The sequence below is a fragment of the Globicephala melas genome, chromosome 16, assembly GCF_963455315.2.
Source record: "Globicephala melas chromosome 16, mGloMel1.2, whole genome shotgun sequence".
NCBI classification, from domain to species: Eukaryota; Metazoa; Chordata; class Mammalia; order Artiodactyla; family Delphinidae; genus Globicephala; species Globicephala melas.
The window spans coordinates 46,044,932-46,071,440 of NC_083329.1; the positions used below are offsets into that span (position 1 = coordinate 46,044,932).

The following is a 26,509-nucleotide window of genomic DNA, read 5'->3' on the forward strand; positions in this document are numbered from 1 at the left end:
CTGACGCCTCTACCTGGCAGACAGGAGCAGCCCTTACCCTACCCCTGGCCCTGGAGACCCTGCTCTGAGGCTGTTTGAGTTCCCAACACAAGGTAACATCCCAACAGGGTGATGGCAGCATGGGGTGCGTGAAACACCACAGACCTGGGAATCAGAGGCCTGACTGAGGTCAACCCCTTCTACTGGCTGGGTGACCTTGGGCAAGCTGTCTAACCTCCCGGTGCCTCATTTCTTAACTGTGCAGTGGAAGTAATGATCCTAATTCTGACTTCGTAGGGTTCTTGCGAGGATCAAGGGAGATGATGCATGTGAAGACAGTTTGTGAACAACTCTCAGGATAACAAGGTCATTGGCAGCTCACTGCAACCACGCTGTCTGAAGCCGCTTCCTGCTGTAGCAACGTGGGCCAGGCAAAATGCAGCCTAAGGGCAGAAAGGAGGCGGGTGGCCGGGAAAGTGAATTGTGTGGACCCTCCCCAGGGCTTTGCACGCCTCGAGGGCCCTCCCCCTCCAAAGGTCTGGATGGGGCAGGGAGAGGGGCTAAGTGATTGTGTAATGGCCACATCTGTCAGCGCTGGCCAAATGGTTTTTCCAGGAGTCAGCGAGCTAATGGCCCTGCAGCCGGGAGAGAGCTTCTCCTAAGTAGAGCACTTTATCTACCCGGGAACATAAGAGCAGCGTGGCCCCAGGCCACCGGGACTCAAAGAACAGCTGCTCTGCCTGCAACCTTGAATTAGCATCCTGTCCCCATTGGCTTGCCTCACACCTGCTGCCAGAGGCCAGTCTGCAGGTGGCAGCTGAGGTAGCCAGTGAGGGGGCACAGGAGGCCAGCTGGGGGCGCCACCAGATCTGGCCTTGAATCCAGGACCCTGTACCACCCGCTGTCAGTGGGACCTTGGCAAGGCCCTTGTTGTCTCCAAGTCTCAGTATCCACATCTGTACAATGGAGGCGGTGAGGCTTAGCTGTGGGGGCACTGTGCCCAGCACAGGAGGGTAACTGCTGCTCAGGAGGGCCGTGAGCTCTCCCAGGTGATGATGATGACAAAGAGGGAGGAACAACCCTATGGGCCGAGGGAGAAGCCCCTGTAGGTGGAGGGGACCCAAGAGTGCGGTGAAACGGTGCACCCAGCGTGCAGTGCAGACAGGCCTTGTTTTCACCTGAGTCTTGTGGGAAGGCATGAAAGTCCTGTGTACAGAGGTCCAGCTGCAACTTACACCTTATAAAGTGGGTTCTGTCTCTGGAGAGCTACAAAGTATCACCAGTTCTCCAAATATTGGATACATATTTTTTAAAAAGTCTTTTTATTTTGGAATACTTTTAGACTCACATGCAAGTTGCAAAAATAGCATAAAGTTTCCTTGTCCTGTCACCGTTTCCTCCAAAGATAATGTTGACATAACCCTAGTACAGTGATCAAAACCAGGAAATTGACTTTGGGACAATACTATTAATACAGACCTGATTTGGGTTTTACCAGTTTTTACATGTGTTGATTTTTTTATGTAGGAGGATAGAGACATTTTATCACATGTATGTTTTCGTGTAACCGTCTCCCACAGTCAGGATACAGAACACACCATCACCTCTAAGAGACTCTCCCCCTACCCTAAGGGTGGCAACCACTGGTCTGTTCGCCATCGTTTCAAGGATGTTATATACCTGGGATCCTAGAGTGACTACATGCTTTTTAAACATCAAGTGTTCAACATGATGTGCTAGTCATCATGATTTAAAACATTAACTACAGAGAGTAAACATTAACTATATACAACATAACTTCTAAGGGGTTCTGTCAGATAACTATCAGTACGTTGACATTTATGAGCCAGAGGAAATTTATTTTTATTTTTTATTGTTGTTAAGTACACACACATAAAATTTATCACCTTAACCATTTTAAGTGTACAGTTCAGTAATGTTAAGTATATTCACATATTCTTAACATATACTGTGCAAACAGTCTGCAGAAGCTTTTCATTTTGCAAGACTGAGGCTCTACCCATTGAGCAACCCCCCATTTCCCTCTCCACCCAGCCCCTGGCAACCACCATTCTACTTTCTGTTTCTGTGAGTTTGACTACTCTAAGTATCTCATATAAGTGGAAACATGCAGTAGTTATCCTTTTGTAACTGGCTTGTTTTACTTAGCATAATTTCTTCAAAGTTCATCCATGTTATAGTGTCAGTTCTTTCCTTTTTAAGGCTGAATATTATTCCATTGTATGTACACACATACCACATCTTGTTTATCCATCCATCCCTCGATGGTCACTTGGGTTGCTTCCACTTTTTGGCTATTGTGAATATTGCTGTTATGAACATGAGTGTGAAAATGTCTCTTCGAGACCCCGCTTTCAGTTCTTTTGACTACATACACAGAAGTGGGGTTGTTGTATCATATGGTAGTTTTAACTTTTTGAAGAGCTACCATATCGTTTCCCACAGTGGTCCCACCATATTACATTCCCACCAACAATGCACAGGGGTTCCAATTTCTCTACATCCTCACCAGCATTTGTTGTTTTGTTTAATTGATAGTGGCCATCCTGATGGGTGTGAGGTGGTATCTCACTGTGGTTTTGATTTACGTTTCCCTAATGATTAGTGATGTTGAATATCTTTTCTTGTGTTTGTTGAACATCTTTTAACGTGAAAAAGCCTTGCTGATGGGGGTTCTGGAAAGGACTGAGTAGGAGAATGTAAAGTTGACTTTGGTGATGTTTTATTCACTTTTTGGAATAACTTGTCAAGAGGAGATGAAATGCCAGCCTGTTTGTCTTAGCCAAGAAGTCTGTGGCAAGGTATAAGCATAACATATGGATCATGAATTTTCTCTGCATTTGGATCATTGTATTACAACCTACCATCACACGGTAAGAAAAAAACAGAAACGGGGTAAATTATATCTTCTCCCCATTTCCAACCTTCCCTCCTCTGGTTTCTCTGTGTAGAGATGCCCTCTAATATTTGGTTCTTCATATCTGTCCAGAGATATTAATATGTACGTATCTCTCTTGTCATATAAATAGTGGCATATCATACACACTGTTTGGTCTTTGCTTTTTTCTCTTAAATACGTATTTTGGGGAGCATTCCATATTAGTGTGTGTGGTTCTGCTTCTGGAATGTTCTTCTGAAGCTAATTCTCAATCCACACGCCTGCATTTCCTCCCCCGGTGCATTTAGCCTCTAGAAGCTTCCCTCCATGTTTTCTCTCAGCATTTGGCCAATGCGCTTCAACTGGCTTATTCCTCACACAGAGGAACACCCAGCACCCAGACTGGTCCAATGAACATCCGTGTGAAAACAGAGTGCTGGTGGTGGCAGTGTGCCTAATGATTTTGATCATTTCTTGCTTTAATTCCACTTAGCGACTGATGTCCTCCATTACACCTTTTTTTTTTTTTAAGATAATAAAAACCAATAGTCTATATGACACAAACGCTGCTATGTGGATAAATATGTGGATACTAAATTCTTGACTATTTAGCTTAAAACGTCCATTCATCAGCTGATGTTCCAAAGTCTTACCTTGGGTGCAAGAAATTTGATCTAGAGGCTGCAGTGTAATGGATAGAAATTCTGCCTGTGGGAAAGTTGATGTCTTCATGGCAAGAGTCAATGTAGTCCCAAGTGAGAAGAGCAAAGCCGGGGAGGACTGAGGTGGAGGGAGAGGCGTGGGGAACACAGGCTGAGAGCAGGCAGGAGGGCCCTTGTGAGACAGGGTGAGCTCTACCCCATAGGTGGTGCAGGGCAGTATCGGAATATCAAGGGCTGTTGGGTTGACTTTGTCTTTTACTGTAAAAATAACGATCATTAATGGATACCGTCTATGTGCCAGGCATTCTATAAGATGCTTCTCACATATTATTTCTTTTTTTACAAATGTATTTATTTTATTTTTGGTTGCGTTGGGTCTTCATTGCTGTGTGCAGACTTTCTCTAGTTGTGGCGAGTGGGGGCTACTCTTCGTTGCAGTGTGCGGGCTTCTCATTGCGGTGGCTTCTCTTGCTGCGGAGCACGGGCTCTAGGCATGTGGGCTTCAGTAGTTGTGGCTCGCGGGTGCTAGAGCACTGGCTCAGTAGTTGTGGTGCATGCGCTTAGTTGCTCTGAGGCATGTGGGATCTTCCCAGACCAGGGCTCAAACCCACGTCCCCTGCATTCTTAACCACTTCCCTGGTGGCAGGTGGATTCTTAACCACTGCGCCACCAGGGAAGTCCCTCACATATTATTTCTGATGCTCACTTAAATTTACTATTGTTTTTCTCACTTTCCATCTGAAAAAAATGAGTCTCAGAGGGTTTTTTAACTGACTTATCCAGAGTGAAACAGCTAGTTGTTTTAAGCTGATAAATTTGGGGATAATTTATTATATAATAATAGGAGGGGAAACAATAAAACATGGAATGGAGGAGCTGGACCCAGATATAAGTTGGCAGTAGGAATTGAGTGAGTTGTACCTGTCCCCGGGAGTGGGAGAAACAGAGAGCACGACTTCCCCTGCGTCATGTGACAGCCTCACCAGTCTCAGGGAGCTGATATCAGTTAGAGCTCAATGCCAAGGTTGAGGGATGGTGGGAGACTTTATCGGGGTGGGAGAGGCCGGGGTCCCCTTTCCTTTCATTATCTACTGAGCTCAATGTCTATTTTGTTAATAATACATGCCTGGTGGTGATGTCTGTGAACGAATGTTTGTCTCCCAAGTCTAATTGTTCTGTCAGGCAGCCCTCCTGTAGATTTATCATTCTGGCTCTCTTCTTTATGTAGTAGCTTTATGGCCAGAGATTAGTAACGGCATCAGTTGCAGTCACTCTTTATGGAGAAGATTCCTCTCGTTTACTGGTGGGATGAACTTGCAATGAGGGGGTTGGTGTGTGCAGGAGCCTATCCCCCGCTTGGCTCCCCTCACCCAGCAGCCCAGGTCCCCTGATGCCCCTACCGCCTTGGGCTGCCTCCCCCCCCCGGCTGGGTCCCAGACACCCCCGCAGACCCAGCTCTGCCTCATCATCATCCAGACGGCCCAGGGGAGGGAGTGTGTGAACTCTTCATGCTTTATTCTCTCCCTTCCCCCACTTAGGGAAACTTAGAACCCTGCCACCCTCTGAGCATCCCTCTCTGCCCTTCCCCCAGCACCATCTCCTAACCCCACATTCTTAGGAGACTTCTGAAGCTGGGGAGAGGTGCTATAGCAGGCCTGGAGCTGAGGGTCGTTCGCTGATGCAGCCTCACCTTCCTAAGGTTCCTCACTGCCTGACCCGCAATCGCTGCCCGCCCAGCCTGGGTCCCAGGAATGGAGCTTTCTAACTTCGAGTGAAACTGACCTTCTGTTACAGTGTCCCTTAATGACAGTTCTGCCCCTGGGCATTGCCTGAAGCCTACAGAACCCAAGGCTAGGGCCCAAGCTGTGGGGCTCTCACCCCCAGTATAACTCGCCTAGGTTCAGTGTACCTTTCCGGATGTACGTGTTCCCTGTCTGGCCGCTGAGAGCTAAACGGGCCATCAGTTGAGCCCCGCCTGTTCTCATGAAGGTCTGTGGAGAGCTGCAGGGGTGAGGCAGGTTGGCAGCGAGGGTGTGTGTGGGGGAGCACGTTCCTGTGGATGGATGGAATTACGTCTGCTTGTGAGGGGAGCTGAAGAGCCAGGCAAGGGTGCTCCAGGCTGGCTTCCGAGCTTGTTTCAAGAGAACCTTTCAGGACCCCTCCCCCCCCCACACACACCCGTGCAAGCTGGACAGCGCGGCTGGGCTCTCCCTTGAGGATCCGAGGCGTTGGCGAAGCAGCTCTTTGTAGTGGGCTTCGCAGGTGCACAGACCTGGGGTTTGGTTCCCAGCTCCACTCCATATGTGCCCTGAGCTGTTTGGCCTTTTTCTTCAGCACAGTGGAGATAATAATAGCCTACCTGAAAGGGGCTCACCGGGCTTCTAAAAAGTGTGCCCAGCCCTTCGAAATAAGGAGGGCTGGCTGGCCAGATCTTGGCACCCGCGAGGTTTCCCTTGCTGCTTGACCAGCCGCTTCCTCCACTCCAGGCCTGAGGGATGCTTCTCCCTTAACCCAAGCAGAGATACTCCCATCTTCCTCTGTTCTCTCTAGCACAATGGAGCATGGAGGAGACCCGCTGGAAGGTTCCACTGTTTTGGTGATCTCTTGCTGAGTGACAAATTACCTTAAAATTAGTGGCTTAAGACCCTGGTGCTTTATCACATCTCATGGGTTCAGTGGGTCAGGAAGTTGAGGACAGCTTGGCTGGTGGCTCTGGCTCTGGATTTTTCATGTGGCTGCCCTGGGACAGGGGCTGGGGCCGGAAGGACCTGCCTCTTTCCCCGTGATTGATGTCAGGCAAACCCCTTGCCTTAGGAAGACCTGCTCTCACCACGGGTGTTCTGAATGACTGCGTGGCCTCCACCAGCCGGCCGGGGGCCGGGGGCCAGCAGGCACACAGCTTCATCCTGGGGCCCTACAGAGGGTACTGAACCTCCTCTCTGGCCGGTCCATGGGCAGGAGCAGTGACAAGAAGCTCTTATTCCTCTGTTCTTCTGACAGTTCCCCCACAGAAGTCCTAGCCTTCCTTTTCCCACCTGGCTCTGACCGTGACCTTCCCACCTTGCCCAGGCCTGGCTGGCTGTGGGTCCCGATGGCCTGTTAAGCTGCCCTGGTCTCTCCTTGGGTTGCAAGGGGCCTAGGACCTTGCTTTGTGGTTGGAGGTCTACCTCCTGATGCTAAGCCACACTCCTGTCTGTTACCTCCTGTGTGCGTTTGGGAGCCTTCTCATTTCCCTCAGCCCTGTCCCTCCTGGTATGAGGGCTTGGGACAGGCTCTGACAGCTTTCTCCTCTCCAGTCATCCTAACTGGGTCCATGGGGCCAGGCCCGGGATCCAAGCAACCATGTCTTTCCACCCTCCCTCCCTTCCTTCCTTCTCTTTTCAACACATATTCACTGAGCACCTATTATGTTATAGGTGCTTTGAATATAGCAGAGATTAAAATAGACAGAGATCCCTGCCCTGTGGCTTATATTATCATAGGGGAGAGAGACAATAAAAATTAGACGTAATTTAATCCTAAATTACATGGTGTGTTAGCAGGTGACAAAACTGTGGAAAAGGTAACAAAGAAGAATAGAGGAGGGGGCTGGCATGGGGTGGGAGGTAGGCACATTTCAGCATTAAGTGGGATAACCAGAGTAGGCTTGGGCCAGAAGTCGCAATAGGAGAGAAGCCTTGAAAGAGGGGAATGAAGGAGCAAAATGGATGTCTGGTGAAGAACATTATCAGCAAAAGAAACAGCCAGTGCAGCCAGTGCAAATGCCCTGAGGTCGCAGCAGCAGAGGAACAGCAGGAGACCAGTGTGCCAGGTAGGATGTAGGAGTAACTGGAGACAAAGCCAGAGAGTGACAGTGAGGGCTGGGAGCCCTTGTGGATGGGAGAGGGGGCTGGGCAGGAGCCTGAATCCCTCTGGTCCTCAGCTTTTCTCACACCAGGTGCCTCAAAGTCCATGGCCTGTTCCGGGAGTCTGGGCAGAGCAGCAGCCTCCATCCCTCAGTGAGCACTTCTCACAGAGAGAGTGGGAGCTTCTCCCCACGGCCCATGCTCCAGCCCTGGACACTGTCCCTGAAGCAGGGCTCTCTGGCCAGGCCACCAGTTGGGCAGCATCTCCGGTCCTGCCTCAGGAGCAAGGCCACCCCTGCCAGGCTTGTTTCTAGGATTCTGGTCTTGGACTTGGCACAAGGAGGGAGGGAGCAAACTTTTTCCAATGAAGCTGCATTCGCTTTGTCAACCAAATCCAATTCCCCTTCAGTCCCTCAGTCTAGGAATTATCCTTCATTAAACTTGGGCCTGAACTGCAGCTGCAGCAGAATCAGGAGTTGTCCCCCAGGTGCCGCGAGGCCCGGCATTCCTGGAGGTTTTCCTCTCGCAACTTTTTCAGGCCTGCTTGGGGAGAGGAAGCCCGTGAACAGGGACATTCTCAGCACTCAGGAATGGGAGCTGTGGGTGCGGTGAGCAGGACCTCTCAGCCAGCCTCGAGCTGTCTGTTGCCAAGCTCTCTGAGTCTGTGGCGAGACCACCCCCAGACCTCTACCAAACACTGAGGGACTGTGGTTGAGGGAATCAGGCTGATGAGCACGGAGTGGGTGCTGGGCAATGGGCTAAGTGCTTTCTGCATACTAAAGCACCTAATCTTCATTACCATCATAGGAGGCTGGGATTAGAATGATCTCCATTTTACAGATGAAGATACTGAAGCTCAGAGTGGGAGAAACCCAACATGCTGGTGGACTTGGAAAGCGAGGTGCATGGTCAGGAGTTAGAGCGTCAGGGGTGTCCTTCTAGAGAAGATGGGGTCTAAGGCAGAGCACCTTAAGGCACACAGGAGTGGGCAGGAGCAGGCTGGTGGGGAGGGGAGGGTCCAGAGGGTCCCGGGAGAAGGTGAGCGTGGAGAGGGTAGGGAGGCTGGGGAAGGAGAGGGCTCCAGTCACCTGTTGCTGTGTAAGTTTGAAACTTAGTGGCTTCAAATGACAGCAATCACTTTGTTATCTGTCATGGCTTTGTGGGTCAGGAATCTGGGAATGGCTTAGTGAGGCGGCGCTGGCTTGGGCAGCCAGAAGTTGGAGCTGGAACAGGAGGGGGCGGATCTCTTCCTCTCTCTCTGTGTCATCTCAGGGCCTCTCCAGGCCACCTCCACGTGGGCCAGGCTGGGCTTCTCCACAGCAGAGTGAACCAGGGTACGTGGACTGCCCTGTGGTGGCTGAGGACTCGCAGGGCACTCGTTCCAGGGGACCGATGGAAGTGGCATGGCGCCTTCTGACTTGACTTTCAATTTGCACACTGACTCCACTCTGCGGGGCACAGCCGGTGGGTGAGAAGACACAGGCCCTGTCTCTTGTAGAGCAGTCAAAGAGCGTGCAGAGGGGCTGGAAATGGCCCATTTGGTCAACTCAAAGAAGCTCAAGTTGGTGGGAGTCCAAAGGACCTGTAGGAACAGGCAGGAGATGAGCCCGGAGAAGATGGGGGTCCCCAGCATGTGGCAGCCTTGCACGTCCTTCTCTGGAGCCTGACTCTTTGCTGGGGTGAGCAGGGAGCCCTGGGGTGTTAGGCAGGGCCTTGGACTACCCTTGTTTTGGAAGGGAGTCACCTTGGGAGTGGGGGGAGTGAGGGTGCTCTGAGTGGGGTTGAGGGGTGACGCGGTGCAGACGGCTGCTCATTGATAGATGTCCGAAGGGAGAATTTTCAGATTTGGGGTCTGATTGAATTGGGGGCAAGAGATTGGGAGCAGTGGGGACAGCGGCCAGGACTGTGGCTTGGGCCACCAGGGGACGTGCACAGGCTGCTGAGCATGGGAGCCAAGAAGAGGAGGACCTGGTGTGGGTGGCAGGACCCTAGAGCTTTCTCTTCCTCCATCTTCCTCTGTGGAGTCAGGGGTAGGTGCTCTGCCATCATGAGAGTGTGGATCTGAGCAGGCCCACCCACCATGATCCCAAACCCTGCACCTTTGTCTCCAGGAGAAGGTGGAGACCAGCCTGTGCTTGGCCACACCAGGGGCGGCGTTTTCTTTAACCTCCAACCCTGCACTGGGGCGTCAGGGTGATTGGGATGTTTGTGCTGGTCAAAGACTTTTTTTGTTCTGTTTATTTAAATGGTGCCAAAATTTGCACACTATAAGATTTGCCATTTTAACCATTTTAAGTGTTCATTAAGTACATTCACCACCATCCAACTCTAGACATTTTTGACCTTCCCCAACTGGAACTCTGCACCCATTAAATATCAACTCCCCACCGCCCCTGCCCTCAGTTCCTGGCAACCAGCATTCTACTTGCTGTCTCTACGAGTTTGGCTACTCAGTGCCTCATAAAAGTGGGATCATGCAGTAGTTATCCTTCTGTGACTGGCTCATTGCACTCAACATAATGTCCTCAACGTTAATCCATGTTGTAGCATGTGTCAGAATTTTCTTCCTTTTAAAGGCTGAATGATATTCAATTGCACATATATACCACATTTTGTTTGTCTGTTCATTTGTTGATTGACATTTGAGTTGCTTCCACCTTGTGGATACTGTGAGTAATGCTGCTATGAATGTGGGTATGCAAATATCTCTTTGAACTCTGGCTTTCAGTTCTTTTGTGTATATACCTAGGAATGGAATTTTCAGATTACGTGGTAATTCTGTTTAACTTTTTGAGGACCAGCCATCCTGTTTTTCACAGCAGCTGCACTATTTTACGTTCCCACCAGTAATGCATAAAGGTTCCACTTTCTCCACAACATCACCAACACCTGTTTTCTGGTTGTTGTTTTTTTTTTTTAATTTGTATAGTAGCCATCCTAATGGGTATGCGGTGACACCTCATTATGATTTTGATTTGAACATCCCTAGTGATATTGAACATTGGTCAAAAGGTTTCCATCAGAAGGTATCCACCCTCTGGGAAGTCAGCAAACTTGGCAGGGGAAGGGTGGTCAACGTGTGTGGATCAGGACAGATGGGGAGGCCTCTTGAAATCACACTGCCCCATACAGTGGGTCACCTGGCTGGATGGAGGGCCCTCAGGTATATACCTAACACAGGTACACGACAGGCTACCAGTGCAAGGAAGAGTAGAGATAGGGGTTCCACTTATGGCAATGATGTGGAGGGACCACACAAGGTGACTGTGTCCAGTGTCAGGGTGTTTGTTCTCTGGGCCCACATGCTTTTCACATACATAGAATTTGGGTTTTGCCCAGAGTTCCCCTTTTATGTGCAGTCATTTCCCTTATATGATTCACTCACGTGGCCATCCCCTGTGTAGACTTTGGATTCATGACATCGGCATGCTGGAGCCCCACATGGAGCCTGGGGTCTCAAAAGCTGGCATTAGGCCCCCTTTGACATCGGCATCCATCCCTGTCTTGGGAGAGGGGTCTTTGGCTTCTACTGAACATTTCCAATGACAGGGAGCTTAGCTCTCCCCAAGCCACTTGTGCCACGTGGAGACAGCTGTGGTCATTAGAGATGCCTTTCTCATAGTCAGTGTGAATCAGCATCTCTGCAACTCTCCCACCCAGACGTGTAAGTTTCTCTTCCCTCCCACGGTGATGTTGAGAGACATGAAGATATCAATTTGTTTCCCCTAAATCTTCTCCTTTCCAGGCCAAGCAGGAGCTGCTAGCACTTCTCAAAGTTTAATGTGCAAACAAATCACTGGGGAATCTTTTGAAAATGCAGATGGAGATTCTGGATTTCTAACAAGTTCCCTGGTGATGTGGAGGTTGCTGGTTTACGGACCACACTTAGAGATGCATGACTGGGGGCTCAAGTGCCTGCCTGGAAGTGAGAGAGACCTGAGTTCCTGTGTGGGCCCCTCACTCGGTGACTGTTGACTATGGGAAGTTACTCCACGTCTCAGTACCTTTGCTTATTTACAGTAACATGAAGCTAATGAGGGTACCTCTCATAGGTTTGTAGTGAGGTCTGAGACCAGGCTCAAATCTCCCCAGTCAGGGGCTGGCACAGCCTGTGTGATGGACAGTGTAAGCTCTTGGTCATTTTCCGTTGAGCAGCCCCAGGACCTTTGATCATTCCCTCGAGGTGCTCTGCGTTTATGTCCCCTCCCCAGGAGACACTTGGAAGGGCCATAACTCATAGTAAAGGGCCATAACTCATAGTAAACAGAAGATGTAGGCGTGGTCTTTACCTACAGTTTCCACAAACAATATGTTCACAATTCTTACCACTATCCTACTAAACACAATGATAGAAACAGTGGTTTTTCTGGGCAACTCAGATGAGTGAAATTTCAATTCAGAAGTTGAAGGACATATCAGCAAAGGTCTATCCTGCCAGGCTACACTGGTTCTATGCTCGTGCTGATTAGAAATGCTAAAGAACAATTAGCTAAACCAATACACTTTGATATGGCAAGACAGATCTGTTAGTATTTAGTACATGTCACTTTTGTTTGATAGACAGATTAAAGGGGGGAAATGGTTTCTTCACAAGGTGATGCACAACTTTGTGTTTCCTGGCTCAGCTCAGGTGTCATTCCTGCAGGAAAGCCCTTTTTCCCTCCAGGATATGAGTCAGATGCTCTTCAGGCCACCTTATTACATCCCTCACCATGTGGGACTGTAATTATCTTTCTTTGTTAGATTTTAATTCCCTGGGCACAGAGATCAGATCTTATTATCATGGTATCTTTGGTGCCCAGTGTAGCACCTGGCACAACACAGGGACTCTGAAAATGTTCGTGAAGGGAGGGAGGAAAGAAGAGAAAAAAAGAGGGTAGGAGGGAGAGGGCCGGGTGGGGGGGGGGAGGAGGAAGGAAGGAGGCATAAATGACTCCTCCCAACCCCAAACAGAAAGAAACTGAAAGAAACTCATTTGCAAATGAGTTGGTCTTCAGTGACTTTTGTCCCCTGGAGACATTATCTGCTTTTTAGGAATTTAGGTACTTTGCTGTAAGTGATGGAAGCCTTCCCTCTAGCTGACTTGCTCGAGAGCCAGGTGTCCAAGGAGTCCTTATTCTATATTTGTGAGTGGGTGCTGCATTCTGCCAGATGCCCTGTTCCTCTTTTACATTCACAGGAGCAAAGAGGACTGGGGAGCTGACCTTGATCTCCAAATATCTATCTTTATGCTTTTAGCTCCTTCAGTATCCTTGCTCGTATTGCTTCTAAGACAGAAGATGACTGGTCCTCAAACATAAGCTCCTCTTATGTAAAGTATATTTTTCCTTGTGGTTCCTGTAACTATGGTTAGTTTTTAACCGGGGGACTCTTCTTTTGTTAGCTAATTCTTTTCCTGGGCCCTGAGAATTTTGAAATGAGATATTATCTTTCTTATTCGAGTAAGATGAAAACAGGTGAGAGGATGCTCGGTGATTTGGTGGCAGAGCCAAGGTCCCAACTCGCCTCACTTGCATCCTGGTGAGTGACTCGTGCGAACCAGACTTCCCAGACAATGGCCTACCTGAATTCTTGGCCAACTATCCGGCTGACTCACCAGGTGTAGACGAGCTATGCCAAGGCCGGGGGACTTGTGTAACATTTTCAGAATGAAATTAAGGTGTGGCTGCACTTTTGGGAAAATCAAACAGGTGTAAAATTCTGAATCCAAATTACAACCCAGAATATCTTCAAAACCCCAGTATTTGCACGAGTCTGGGACGTGATGAGCTGGGTGCCTCCCCACCTTCCCAGCCTGGGAATGGCATGTTGGCCAAAAGGACCAGGGTGATACATTTTGTGTGGTCTCCTGGGACGTGAGCAGTGCAGTCCTGACAGCTGCCTTGACAGCTGCCCCTTCTAAACAAGGCTGAAGGCACTCTAGCCCGTGTTTCCCACAGCACAAGAATTAAGAGGCTTCAGCGGAAGCCCCGGGTGGAGGCCCACGAGGCCGGTCTGTTTCCTTCCCAGCACGTTGCCCACGGTGGGCATTGCTCACAGACGCTCACTGCTCTCAGAGGTGCAGAGGTGGTGACTGCACTCTGTTCCCCTCAGTTGATTCAGATACTTCCCTCCAACTCCCAGAGGGACTTGGGGGAAACATGATTTCCTTTTGAGCATGGGTCATTAAATCGGGACCGTCAGGGCCTGACTCAGGTCTCAGGTCATCCTCGATGGCGGACGTGGGTCCTGCTCATCTCTGCCACCCCAGCACTGGTGGAGAGCCTGGCCCGAGAAGGCTCGGACAGGTGTTAGAGGATCAAGCAGGGACTCTGGGACCGCGGTGGGTGTCGAGGCCACTCTGTTCAGAGTGGAGACCCTGGGTGGCTGCCAAGTCGTGATGGGAGGCCTGGAAGGCATGACACTTTACTCACAGACCCACCACTGCCCACAGAAGAAAGACAGGAGTCCACGGACAGAACCGCATCTGCAAACTTGTTTCACTTTTTACAAGGTGATCAGAAAATAGCCTTCAGAGGAAAGTTTCCTCAGTAAAGAAAACCCATTCTATTCAAATAAACATTTCTGCAAGATTGCCTTGGTTCAGCCCTCAGCCATTTACCCCCTAAGGTGAGCTGGAAAGGGCTGCTGTGTCTGAGCGAGGGTGGGGTGGCCACCGAGTGCCACACCTGACCTAGGAGGGGGTGTACTGGGCGGTCCGCTGGCCGGGCAGGGCTCAGCGCGGCGCAGTGCTTCTGGGGGGCCCTGGGGTTTGCTCACTGTGCGAGCCGACCCTTGAGGAGGAGTGGGTGGAATGCTGGCGGGGACAGCTTCTTAGGGAATCAGGCTGGACCCACCCTGGTGGCAGGGCCAGGGGAGAACAGGGAGCAGGCAGGGGAGGAGAAAAGAAGTGGAGCAGATCCTGGATCCAGGAGGAGGCTCAGAAGGGACTTGTTACGAGAGCAGAGCAGCGCCCTCCCAGGGAGGGGAGCCCTGCGGAGTCCTGCAGGTCGGGTTTTCTGAGGATCCCCACTTCCTTTGAAACTTTAGGGATCTCAGATGGCTGAGTATGAGTTGATGTGTGTGTGTGTGTGTGTGTGTGTGTGTGTGTGTGTGTGTGTGACTGTTCTGGGGGAGGGAGAAGTAAGCTCTTCTGGGTTTATCGGGGGGTGGGTTAGTCTGCTGTGATTCTCAAGAAATGCCTTCCATGGCAAAGTCCTCTAGGTCGTTAGTGGAGATGATATGCAGTCTTGGAGCATCTCCCACCTCCTCCCCTGGGCTCTGGGGGCGCCCCTCGGGGCACTGGCCTGCAGAGTGCTGGGTGGGGTCACTGGGAGGCTCAGAGGCCAGCTGCAGGCCAGCGTCTTGGGCGCTCTGGGGCCTGGGGCCAGCTGCCTCGTTGGTGTGAGGGCGCTGCCTTAGGAAGGTGGGGGCAGAGAGCTGAGAGGAGCAGCGCAGGGGCATCAAGGCTGTCACAGGCAGGGGCCGGAAGCCCGGGTACAGCACGTAGGGAGCAGCAAGGGCATCTGGCGGGCTTGGCTCAGGGGAACCCCCCTCAGAGGATGGGATAGAGACCTTGACGTATTTGCCCGTCTCTGGGTCATAGAATGTCTTGATTTTCACCTGGAGCGGCAGATCGAAGACAAAGTATTCTCCAGATTGGGGGTCTTGGAGGACCTTCTGGGTGGCAGGGTAAGGGGACAGGGGTGTAAGGGACTGGGAGCCCCCAGGCCGCCTCTGGATCGGCTCTGAGAAGGCAGACACTGAGTGGCGGCGCACGGGAGGGGGCAGGGAACGGACCACGGGGAACCTGGCTGGGGGCCTCTCTCCGGGGGACGGTGGCCTGCGCTCTGAGTCCTCGGGGTGCAGCTTTTCCTCCCGGCGTTCGCCATGCTTTTCCTGTGGCTGGTCGGTCTTTCTCCTCTTGCTTGCTAGCTTCTTGGCCCGCCGCAGGGCCTTCTCTGTTTTGGGTGGTACTGCTGGAGGCTTGCCAGCCGCCCTCTCCAACTGAGAAGGAGGCTCTGGCTTCTCCAGGAGGCCAGCTGAGCTGGTGGTCACGTCCAACAAGGAGCCTCTTGGAGAAAGTGTCCTGAGGTCTTCTGCTGATGACTCCAGTTGGGGGTCGGAGCCGGGCTCCCACGTGAGGGCATGCGTCAGGTCCTCCCTCTGCGCCACCCTGCCAGGACGGGAGCTGGCCCAGGGGCTGCTGCGGGGAGGCTCCCCTGGCAGCAGGCTGGGCTCACTGGGGGCCTGGTAAGCATCATCGTAAATGCTGCTGGTGGCAGGGGAGCATGCACTGTTCTCTTCCAGGGAGCTGGCGCTGGGGGAAGCTGCTAGCTCACCAGGGACCAGTCTTCTCCCCGGGGGCTGTGCTCTGGGTGTAGACAAAAAGTGACTTTGGAAGCCCTGTGCCTGCTCTTCCCAGCGGGTTCCAAGCTTCTGTAGGGGTGGCTGGTCTTCCAGGTCGCCTTCTGGCAAAGCAATCGTGGGGATGCACGTTGGAGCATCCAGCTTCCCCTGGTCTATGGAACTGCTCTTGCCATTGCTGGCCACGACTTTATGTACGGCCTCTCGGGCTGGCTTCAACCCTTGGCCCTCTCCCGTGAGTGGAGGAAATGGGACATACCCCTTTGGGGCTGCCTGGGACGTCTCTGACCTGGCTGCACTGGGACCCCACCCGCGGTCCTCCATAGCCTCACAGGCCGCCCCCTTCAAGTGTGTGCCTTGCACGCTGGTGGGTGGCAGAGTGCTGGGCATTTCCCGGCTGTCGGGGGCACAAAGACCAGCATCCCTGCCCCAGCCTGGCCTCGGCAGTTCCTCCTCTTTTTGGCCAGTGCCCAGCAGGGAATCTGAGGACATGGATCTCAGGAGGGGCAGCATGATGGGTTTTATCACGGGGGTGGCCCTGAGGGTGTTGTCTTTAATTGCAAAGAGTATGTGCTTGTTTGAAGTGGAACATGGTGAAGGGGTTACGTCTTTGGCATGTGAAAGAGCTGTATCCTTACTTCCCCCAATGCCAGTGCCTCTGAAATTAGCTTCCTCCCTCGACGCCTTCCCAGGGCTACCTTCTGGCAAACTTTCCTCTTCTCCTTGCAAGGATTCCCACTTGCTGTGCTCCTCCATGCATGCGTGCCCATTACTCAAGGTGCGGTGTTGTAGTTCATCTTCCTCCATCACTTTCTCCTTCTCATCCTTCTGACTGTCACCTACACTCACGTCATTCCTCCTTTCTTCCTGCTGGCTCTCGGCAAACCACGTCTTCTGCTGGTCCTCGAACGAGGCAAAGGACTGATCTGAAGAGCTGGTGCTGAATTTGCTCTTACTTTTGAGGCCTGGCATAAAATCAGACTGGCTGTCACTGTAAAACACATCTTCCTCCTCGGGAGAAAGGGGCCCTGGGGAGAATTTCTGGTTGAAGTTTGGATTCTGAAGCCTTGCCTCTCTCTCGGGTTCTGTATCTTGAGAGACGGATCTCAAGAATCCATTCTCTAGGCCGGAGGTCTTTGGGGTCTCCGCAGCCTTCCCTGCCTCAGGGTCTCCACTGCAAAGCTTCAGAGACAGATGTTTCCTGGGGCAGTGTTCCCTGGAGTCTGGACGCCAGCTGGGCCTGGCAGCCCCCATCTCCGATTCTCCACCGGCATCGTCCTTCTCATAGCTGTTCCTGTCGCCGGCCTCGCCATTGACACAGAAGGGCGCTTTGGCGTTAGGTGATGGCGAGGTGAGAGTTAGGTAGTTGTCTGCAGAGGCTGCACCGGGGTCAGCTTTGGGGTCCTTCTGCATACTGATGAGTGACACAGGAGGGGCATCAGCTTGTGTCTCCTTAGAAAGCTCATCTGGAGGGCCTTCCTCGAGCCCGTTGGGAAGGAGGCCGCCGTTGCTCAGGGATTCTTGCTTGCCTCTGGTTTTCTCATCAGGGCCTTTCAAGAGGGGTGAGGGACTGTACGTGCTCTTCACACACTTCCGCACATCTTTGAGGTTGAACAGCAGGCTGGGGGCTTTGGATTTGTAACTGTCCCAGGACTGACATTCACCGGGCTCCTTCTCTTGGTATCCGTTTAGCTGTCCTGTGGGTGATGGGGTTACCTCTGCTGGCTGGCTGTTGGAGGACTCCAGCACGTGCTTGTTGGGTATGACAGGGGTCAGGAGCTTACTGATGTTGAAAGGAGGGTCGTAATGCTCGTGGGGGTCCACAGGCGTGTCGAGGGCATCCTTTTCTGGAAACTGCCCCTGGGGATTGTGCTTTGTGTACAAGGCTGGGCCTCTCCAGCTGGTCTGCTTCTTCTCTTCTGAAGCATCTTGCAGACTTTCTTTACCTCCCTTCCCAGACTTTGGTTTCCTCCAGGGGGCATGGGTCGGTTTCAATGGAGGCTCAGGCTGTGAGCTGGAAGCTTTTCCCTCCGTAGCAAATCCCTGGGCTCCCAGATCCCTAGATCCCCAGGTTCCAGATGTGGAGTGAGTCCCTGCGGCCAGCCTGTTCTCTTCCTGACCGCAGCCGGCCCGGAGGTGGCAGGGCGAGGCTTTGTGCTCGGAGGCCGGGGGCTCTCTTAACAAGGGCGTGTCCTCGTAACGCTTGGGAGCCTTGCTTTCTGTGACAGTGTCAGCAGCATCCTTCCTCTCAGGCAGCCTGGGTTGGTGGGCGTTCCATGACTCAAAAGCACTGTTTTCACTGTGAAGAAAGGTCCCTTTGCGAGCCCACTCCTGGCCCCTTCCAGTCTCGCTGGTGGCTGCCCTGTGGGCCGGAGAGGGGAACTTTGACTCAAATGAGTTGGCTGCGTTTTCGGGCGTTGGGAGGAAGCTGTTGGGGCCGTGACAGACCATTTCAGGATTCTTGGGGGACTCCTGCTGTCCGTGCTTCCTGCCAGGCTGGTGGCTAGTCTTATGGGTGCTGGAGACTTCAGCAGGCACCCTCCTGACCGTCAAAACGGCAGAATCGAAGCAGAAGTTGACACCGCTTTCTGGAAGAGGAGCACATTTGGGGGGGTTTTTGAGAGCTGGAGGCTTGCTGGTAGGAGGTCTGCTGTCACAACGTTGGCTTTCAGTCCTGTCGAAAGATTTAATCAGTGACGACACTTTGGAAACAGGCTTGTTGCTGCTCCTCAGGCCGGAAACGGGCACTTCCAGTCTCCTCTGGGCTGGTGTCAGTGGGGGGCTACTCTTGGGATACTTCTCCTCCCCTTGAACGTACTTGGGCAGCTGTTGGAACGTGGCCGCCCAGCCGGCATGCTCCGTGCCTTGGGATGGTAACTGGCTCCAAATGCCGCTTTTCCGATGGGTATGGCTCACCGTTCTCTGGTGAAAATTCCCGAACACTTGGCGAGTGATATCCGGGGACAGGGCCAGGTCGGAGTCATGGAAGGACGCGTCCTCTGAGATGCACAGGCTCCGGAACGCCCGGTCTGTGAGGCTGCTCACCTCCCTGTCTGCATCGTCCAGCACGCTGCCAATGCTCGAGGAGTCGCTGAAGCCGTCCGTGCACTTCTTACTCCCCTGCATCCTCTGCGTCCCTGTCAGTCAGTGGGCACCTCTGGGTGATGATTTAGGAAGGGTTGGATGCAGCCCTCTCCCCACAAAACTGGAGCTTCCCGATGACCAGATGCAATTACAAAGTGGGAATTTTTTTTCTCTGCAAAAGGAAAAAGTGCAGGGTGTGAATATGATATTCAACTTAGCGGCTCCGTATAAGCATGACATGCCGGTCTGGATGGTCGATCTTACGTGTCAACCTGGCTGGGCCATTGTGCCCAGTTTTTGGTCAAATGTCAGTAAAGCGGGTTACTCTCCACAGCGTGGGTGGGCCTCGTCCACAAGGCTGAGATCCCCCGAGCAAGAGGCAATTCTACCTCCAGTCTTTGTACTGGAGCTGCAACTTCAACTCCCCCTTGGGTGTCCAGCCTGCTGGCCTGCCCTGAAGATATTAGACTTGCCAGTCCCACTGTTACATGAGCCGGTTCCTTACAACAAATCTCTTTCTTCCTCTGTGTATATGTACATACATCCTATTGGTTCCGTTCCTCTGGAGAACCCTGACTAATACAGTGCCTAAGGTCCAGACGTGTCATTTTTACATAGTGAACTTCCCTGGCATTCCACAGGGTGTTCCCTCCTCACTCTCTCTCACAGGGCCTGGTTTATTTTCTTTGGGGTACTGAGCACAATCTAAAACTAAATGTATTTCTTTGTTGCTTATCCCCTCCTTAGGCTGTAAGAACCCGGAGCTCAGGAGCCACTAGGCTGTCTGCTTGCTGACTGCCCTTGTCCCAGAGCCACCCCAAGAGGGCACAGTCCCCCAGAGCCTGCCTCACCAGGGATCCTTCACTCTCTGACTTGCCCTTGGGTGTGGCCAGTGGGAGGTGCTGGTGGGAGCTTGGATCAAGGGGGATCCAGCCGTCCTGGCATTTCTGTCCCCCTACTTCCTGCTTCTGACTGTGGAGTGGGGTCCTGGCAACACTACAGTCCTCTCTAACTACAGCCCCTCCCCTGGGCTCTGACTCACTGGGCCCTGCAACACTGCTGCCCTTGCTCCCTGGGGCTGCCGGAAGAGTGGCTGTCACTTCCTCAGTGACTTCACATCCTGGGGTCTCCCTAATTCTGCCTACACCTCTGTGATAGTCCCTTCATTGCGTTCTTTTCTTCTTTTTTTTAAAAATTGTGGTGAAATACACATGACATAAAATTTACTATCTTAACCATTTTACCTGTACAGTTCAGTAGTATTAAGTGCATTCATCTTGCAAAACTGAACTCTGTATCCATTAAACAACAACTCCCCATTCTCTCCTCCCCAAGCCCCTAGAAATCACCATTCTACTTTCTGCCTCTATGAATTTGACTATTCTAGGTACCTCATATGAGGGGAATCAATGTTTGTCTTTTCGTGACTGGTTTATTCTCTTAGCACAATGTCCTCAAGGATCATCCATGCTGCGACATGTGTCAGAATTTCCCTCCTTTTTAAGGCTGAACAGTATTGCATTGTATGTATACACCATATTTTGTTTATTCATTCATCTGTCAGTGGACACTTAGGCTGCTTCTACCCTTTGGCTGTTGTGAATAATGCTGCTATGAACATGGGTGTCCAAATATTTGTTCAAGACCCTGCTTTCAATTCCTTTGGGCACATACCCAGAGATGGAATTGCTGGATCATATGGTAGTTCTATTTTTAATTTTTTGAGACGTTGCCACAGTGTTTTCCTCATTGTCTGTTCCATTTTACACACCTGCCAACCATGCACAGAATTCCAATTTCTGCTCTTTTTGTTTTGATAGTAGCCATCCTAATAGGTATGAGGTGGTTCATTGCATTCCCTTCTGGATTCTGTCTAAGGACGTTACTTCCTGCTGGGACCCTGATTACTACCATTGGGTACACGCCTCCAATGCCTAGAACAGGCCTGGCCAGGGCAGGGGATGAACACATGAGTACATGAAAAGTTAGATAAAAGAACAAGTATAGACCCTAGAGTGGGCTCAAGTTGGGGGCGTTTGGCACAGTGAACATTCTAGCAGCTGACTGATGCAACACTGTCACACAGTGGCCCCATTCAGGCACATCAGCAGAGGAAACTGGCAAGCCCGTACGCTCCCCTCCTTGCCTGGCTGGCCTGAGCAGTAAGCTTAGGGGCCTGAACAAGGCTGTAAGGGGTGGAAGATGAACACGTGCCACCAGGGTGGTAGGGCCTGCACGGCAGGGGTCCTGATCATATCCTGGCTCCTCATAAAGGGTCACCCACCAGGTGTCCCACAGGGCCTGATGTGCTAGCACTGCTGTGTTTTGGTCCCGGAGGCCAGCCTTCCTTGGGATTTTCTGTTTCCTGTCTCTTGACCACAGCACTCCGGTGGGTTTCTGATGCTGATTCATTGGGAGGCTGACTCATCTTTATGAATGAAAGGGCTGAGTTGGGGCTGCCAGAGCAAGCAAAGGACCCCAAGTTCTAGTAAACTGGATGAGCTGATGAGGCACCACTGGCGGCCCTGGGAAAGCCTGTATTTACATACTCCTCAGCCCTGCCTTGAGAATCGGGCCACTTGCCCCCGGAAAGCACAGTAGGTGCCTTTTAGAAGGCGCCTGAAAGGGGAGAGCATCCGCCCTGCCCCTGCTCCTGGCCAGCCTCGCCCCTGTCCCCACCCCCTTCTCTCTCTTCTACTTCCTCTCAAAAAACTGCAGAAGCTGAATGCTCATGGTCTTAGACTCCCACACAGCTAGTTCTGGCCACAGGGGTGCAAGCATTCCGACGACTGGGGAAACTCTTGCCTTTCTGATCAAGGGAATGGTCCCCATTGTCTCCGTTCTCTTGGTGCCCTTTTTCTCACTTCAGTACAGATCGTGGAGCCTGAAACTGTGTTTGTTTGCTAGTGCTGTTGTAACAAAGTACCACAGACTGATGGCTTAAACTACAGAAATTCGTTATCTTACAGTTCTGGAGGCTGGGGTTCCCAGATCAAAGTGTGGGCAGGGTTGGTTCTTTCTGAGGACAGAGGCAGACCCGTGAGGGACGGGTCTATTCCAGGCCTCCCTCCTTGGCTTGCAGGTGGCTGCCTTCTTCCCGTGTATCTTCATGTTGCCTTTCCTCTGTGTATCAGGACACCAGCCCTATTGGGTTAGAACTCACTCTAATGACTTAATCTTAACTACTTAAATCTGCAATGACTCTGTTTCCAAATAAATCACATTCTGAGGTCATGAGGGGTTAGGACTTCAATATATGAATTTGGGTGGGATACAATTCAACTCATAACACTGAGGCATCCATTTTGCAACTCTGAGGGACAAACGATGATGACTCAAGGCCAATTTGCTGAGGATGGCCTGGTGGACAGAGGAACATTCCTGAGTCCTTGTGGCCCCGCTGGGCTGTGAGCCTGGACCAGAATCATCCCCCGTCTGGAATCTGTGTTATTGGGCTGAATTGGGGGCCCTCCGTGACTCTGGACATTTTAAGTCAAGTTTTCTGTTCTTGAGGTCTTACCGATACAGTCAGGGAGTCTTCTGACTCCCTGGTGTCCCGAATGCTGGGGTTTTGACCTCGGCAATGACTGAACTCAGTAACACTGGGGTTTCTCTACTTCCACGTTAAGATGGAAATAGCGTCCTTAGAGAAATAATTAGAATCTTAGAGTTAAGTAAACACCCCCAGTCAATTAAGTACCACCTACTATTAGCAGATACTTGTTAGTTTTTAAACACTCTGCTTCCATCCCTTCCTTCAAGTAAGAACACTTGGTACCTTTTGGGGAATTTCCTCTCCCCTTGGCGTTCAGTCTCAGTGGGGCTGAAAGTCAAGGAGCCTGCAGAGACCTCTCAGGGCCAAGTGCAGACGTGAGACCCAGGCCAGCCCACTGGACTGTTTCTCCTGGAGTGACGCAACGAGGGAGTCTGCTTTCCAGCAGCAGCAGGCACCCTGTTTGTCCTTTCCCAGCCTGGAGCTTCAGCCCTCACCTTGAGTCCACGAGGGTTCCCCTTTCCTCGTAATACGTATCCTTTCCTGCTTCACTTGTCCAGTTTTTGTTTCTGTTGCATGTGACCAAAAAACCCAACCTGATCTTGGGCTCGTGTCATACTTCCAAACAGTAACAAAAGATGGTCACTGATGTTTGGAGTATTCAGAAGATAGCCACATTGCTTCTGCCTCAGGAAAAAGAGAGACCTCCCTCTTGCTAACTTCATTCAGATAATTTCTTCCATTCTGACTTGATTTACCTGGGTTCAGATGGGACGATATAAAGTTGGCTTCATTCCCCCACTCCCATCCCCTAGTCTCCTGATACCCAATGGAAGCTTCAGCAGAGTAGCCCAAACCGAAGGTTTTTCCAGGGGCCGACTCTTGAGTTGATACATACCTGTTACAGGAGTGGGGGTAGTGGGTGCCTGCTTTCCTGGGTTTTAGGATCTGTAGTTTTAAAACTTCTTGTCATGATTACATTCGCTGTCATTGCTGCCCATCTAGAAAGAAGAAGAAAAATAATTTCATTAGAACCCTAAGGACCAAAAGGCCAAGCATGAGTTCAGTACAAAAGCTATCTTTAAATGTCAGTAATACAATTGGCTTTCAAATTTTCTTTTTTTTTGGCTCTCATACTTGAACTCAACAAAATTCCAAACGCAGGCATTTTGGGGGAAACCAAGATAGATTTATATCCCTTCCAATATTCATTAATTTGTCTCTGGTCCAAGAAATCTTTAGGAACCTGTTTTAAGTCTTTGGGGTTTCTAATATGAATGGCCCAGCTGTGAATCATTTTTTGCTAGTCAAATTGGACCAAAGGCCCTTTTCCCATGTGAATTAATAATGCAGGTTTTGCAGCAAAGAGAACTAGAGTGGGCTGAACTTGAATCCACTCGGCAGGCAGTACTGTTCAATTTACTGTTGGCAGGAGGTTTGAGCATCTATTTTGACAGCTAAAAGAACCAAAAAGCTGCCCAAGAGAATTTTAAGAGTGCTCAGAATGAAGTGTGAAGTAATTAAAATAAATCCACTCTGCAAATTATAAATGCAGACCATTGGGGTTTCCAGAAGACTGTCCTCATGTTGTAACTCCTGGATATTAATCCAGTCCATGGTGGTTTATTAGTAATATTAACAATCATAATAACTCAGATTTGTGGAGTGCAACTTTGTGTTGCTCACTATCCGGTTAGCCCCGTCCCTGGCCCTCGAGGCTGTCCTTTGTGTCCCCACCGCACGCTGGGTTCACCGTTTCCATAGCTCATGCCGTATTGCCACACATTATAACCCATGTGTCTCAGGAATTCATGATTGCTGCATTCTCTCCTCAATTAGAAAGAAAATTCCACGAGTCCAGGAAGGGAGTCTTATTTGCCCTTGTTTACTGAACACACCAACACAGAAGCCGAATAAACGTTCGTGGCAATGCTCTGAATTGGGTGTCTTCATCCAGAATTTTAATGGAGGGCAGACAGGCACAGAAAAGAAGGAGCAAGAAAGATGGAGAAGTTCTACTGAGAAGGACCCCTGGTCTTGGGTTTTAAGACGATCTGGGAAATTCAGATTTGTGTCACTAACTAGAAAGCCCATTGCAGCACCACCGGGGTACAATTTAGGGATGAGGATGAAATCACTTCATGTCACACGTGGATGAGACAGAGATGCAGAAGGACATGGTGCATTTATTTCGTGGACATTTAGGGAGCCCATCACTCTGTGCTGGGGGTCACGGACTCACTGTCATTGCTGCTGAAACACGTTCTCCAGAGGCCAGCACAAACCACCCTGCTCCCTGCTTTGGGCTGTTTGACGGAAGCCAACCCGAATTGCTGAAAAGTCTGGCTCATAAGAGCACTTTTCAGGTGAAAGGGTGCAGTTCCCCTCAGGTAACATGAGTGAGGGAGAATGGCATATCGTTGAATCGTGCTATAAAGAAGGTCTTGGCATCTGCCCTGATGAATATATAGAAATGAGAATGAATATTTATTCATGGCACGGTAAGAGCCTATTGATGTCTATGGCCTTTAGGATCAGTTTGCTCTCTTAAATGCTTCCTGACTCCTCACGCCCATTATTTCCTTGACTCATTTAGTCTGCTTTTAGTTTCCCCTCCCCCAGTGGATCGCCCAACGGGTAAAGTTGTTTCTCATCTGACTTAACTTCTAAGCTTCAATCAAGACCGTTGGCCACTATCTTCCTGGGAAGCTCTCCCACCTTCATTTGTGGGACTCACACACTTTCCATCTCCCTGCCCGGCCTAACGGTTCATCTCTTATCTTCCTCTCCTGGATGGTTGGATTTCCTCTGCGCCAGGCCCTGGGGCTTCTTCTCTTCTCCCTTGTTAGTCTCGCTGGGCGATTTTACCCACACCCAGCGTCGCCAGGAGCAGACACACACTGACGGCATGTCCAGGCCAGGCAGCTTGTCTGGGCTCCAGCCTCTGTTTCCATCTGCCCCCGGACAGCTCCACAAAACCACACATTTAAAATGGAATCCGTGACCTTTCCACAAGCCAGTTCTTCCTCTGAGGATCCCAGAAATCTGAGTCACCTGTGACCGCTGCCTCTCCCTCCTCCATGCCTCCCCTAAACTGATCCATGTCCATGTCCCACGAGTCTCATTTTTGAAAGGTCTCTTGCCGCCCCCTGCACATTGATCTTAATCTCCACGGCCACTGCGTGGCCCCAGCTGCTGTCATGTCTACCTCGGGCTACCGCAGGAGCCCATAGTCATTCTCTGCACTATACCCAGAAGCAGCTTTTAAAAACCAAATCTGTTCATGTCAACCTCTTGCTTAGAATCCCTCAATGGCTTTCCAGTTTGAAAGAATGACAATCAATCTCTCTTAACAAAGCCTCCCTTTTCATCCTCATCTTGGACTATTTTTCCCCTCATGCTTGGCTTTCCAGCTACGCTGGACTTTTACCAGCTTCTTCAATATGCCGTGCTACCTTCTGCCTCAGGGCTTTTGCACATATTTTTCTCTCTGCCTGGAGTTCTTTAATTCTACCTTTCTCCTGTTACCTGCTTAACTCCTATGTATACTTCAGAACCCACTTCACATGCCCCTTCAATAGGGCAGCTTCCTCACGTTGTTTTAAATATCTCTGCTACCTGCTTTTACAGCCCACTATACTCCTCTCCTTTGAAGTACTTATTATAATTGTAATTAAGTATTTAACTGGGTGATTATTGTTGAATTCTTATCTCTCCTGACAGCCTGGGTGCTTCACTGTGGCAGGGTCCGTGTCTGTCTGGCTCTCCAGGCTATCTCCTCTTGTGGCATAGTGCACAGCACAAGAAATATCTGTTAAAAAGTGAGCAAATCCCTCCACCTCTGTCATGATGTTATTCGCACTATTGACTGGCTTAGTGGGACTGAACTGAAAGTCAGTTATAATCCAGTAGTTCCAGAATTATCATACATTTCAAATTAGTGAATTTGAATCCAGGTGGATTTAATTTCCTTTTTGATTCCTAGCCCTAAAACATATAAAATCTGCCTGTGATGGAAGGAGGAAGCAGGCAGAGCAGTTATCCTTAGAGCCAGCTCACAGGATGGCGGAAGGTGTTCACTCACACCATGGCGTGTGCCAGTTAAGTTAGGGTTGAGTTTCAGGGTGAATATAGCATCTACATCAGGGAGAGATACGTGACTTCATGACTTTGCCATTTTCCTGTTTGTCTCTCTAACGGC

The 26,509-nt window shown here is 50.7% G+C and overlaps 1 protein-coding gene across 1 annotated transcript; it reads right to left on the reverse strand.

Moving 5' to 3' along the window:
* Positions 1 to 14,555: 14,555 nt before the first annotated feature.
* Positions 14,556 to 18,857, reverse strand: C16H10orf71 (chromosome 16 C10orf71 homolog). Its single transcript, XM_030847669.2, has one exon. It carries the CDS (start codon positions 18,855 to 18,857, stop codon positions 14,556 to 14,558), a length of 4,302 nt encoding a protein of 1,433 aa, XP_030703529.2.
* Positions 18,858 to 26,509: the final 7,652 nt, after the last annotated feature.

Coding starts and splice junctions, on each gene's coding strand:
- C16H10orf71 (XM_030847669.2), bottom strand. CDS start 18,857: ATGCAGGGGAGTAAGAAGTGCACGGACGGCTTCAGCGACTCCTCGAGC.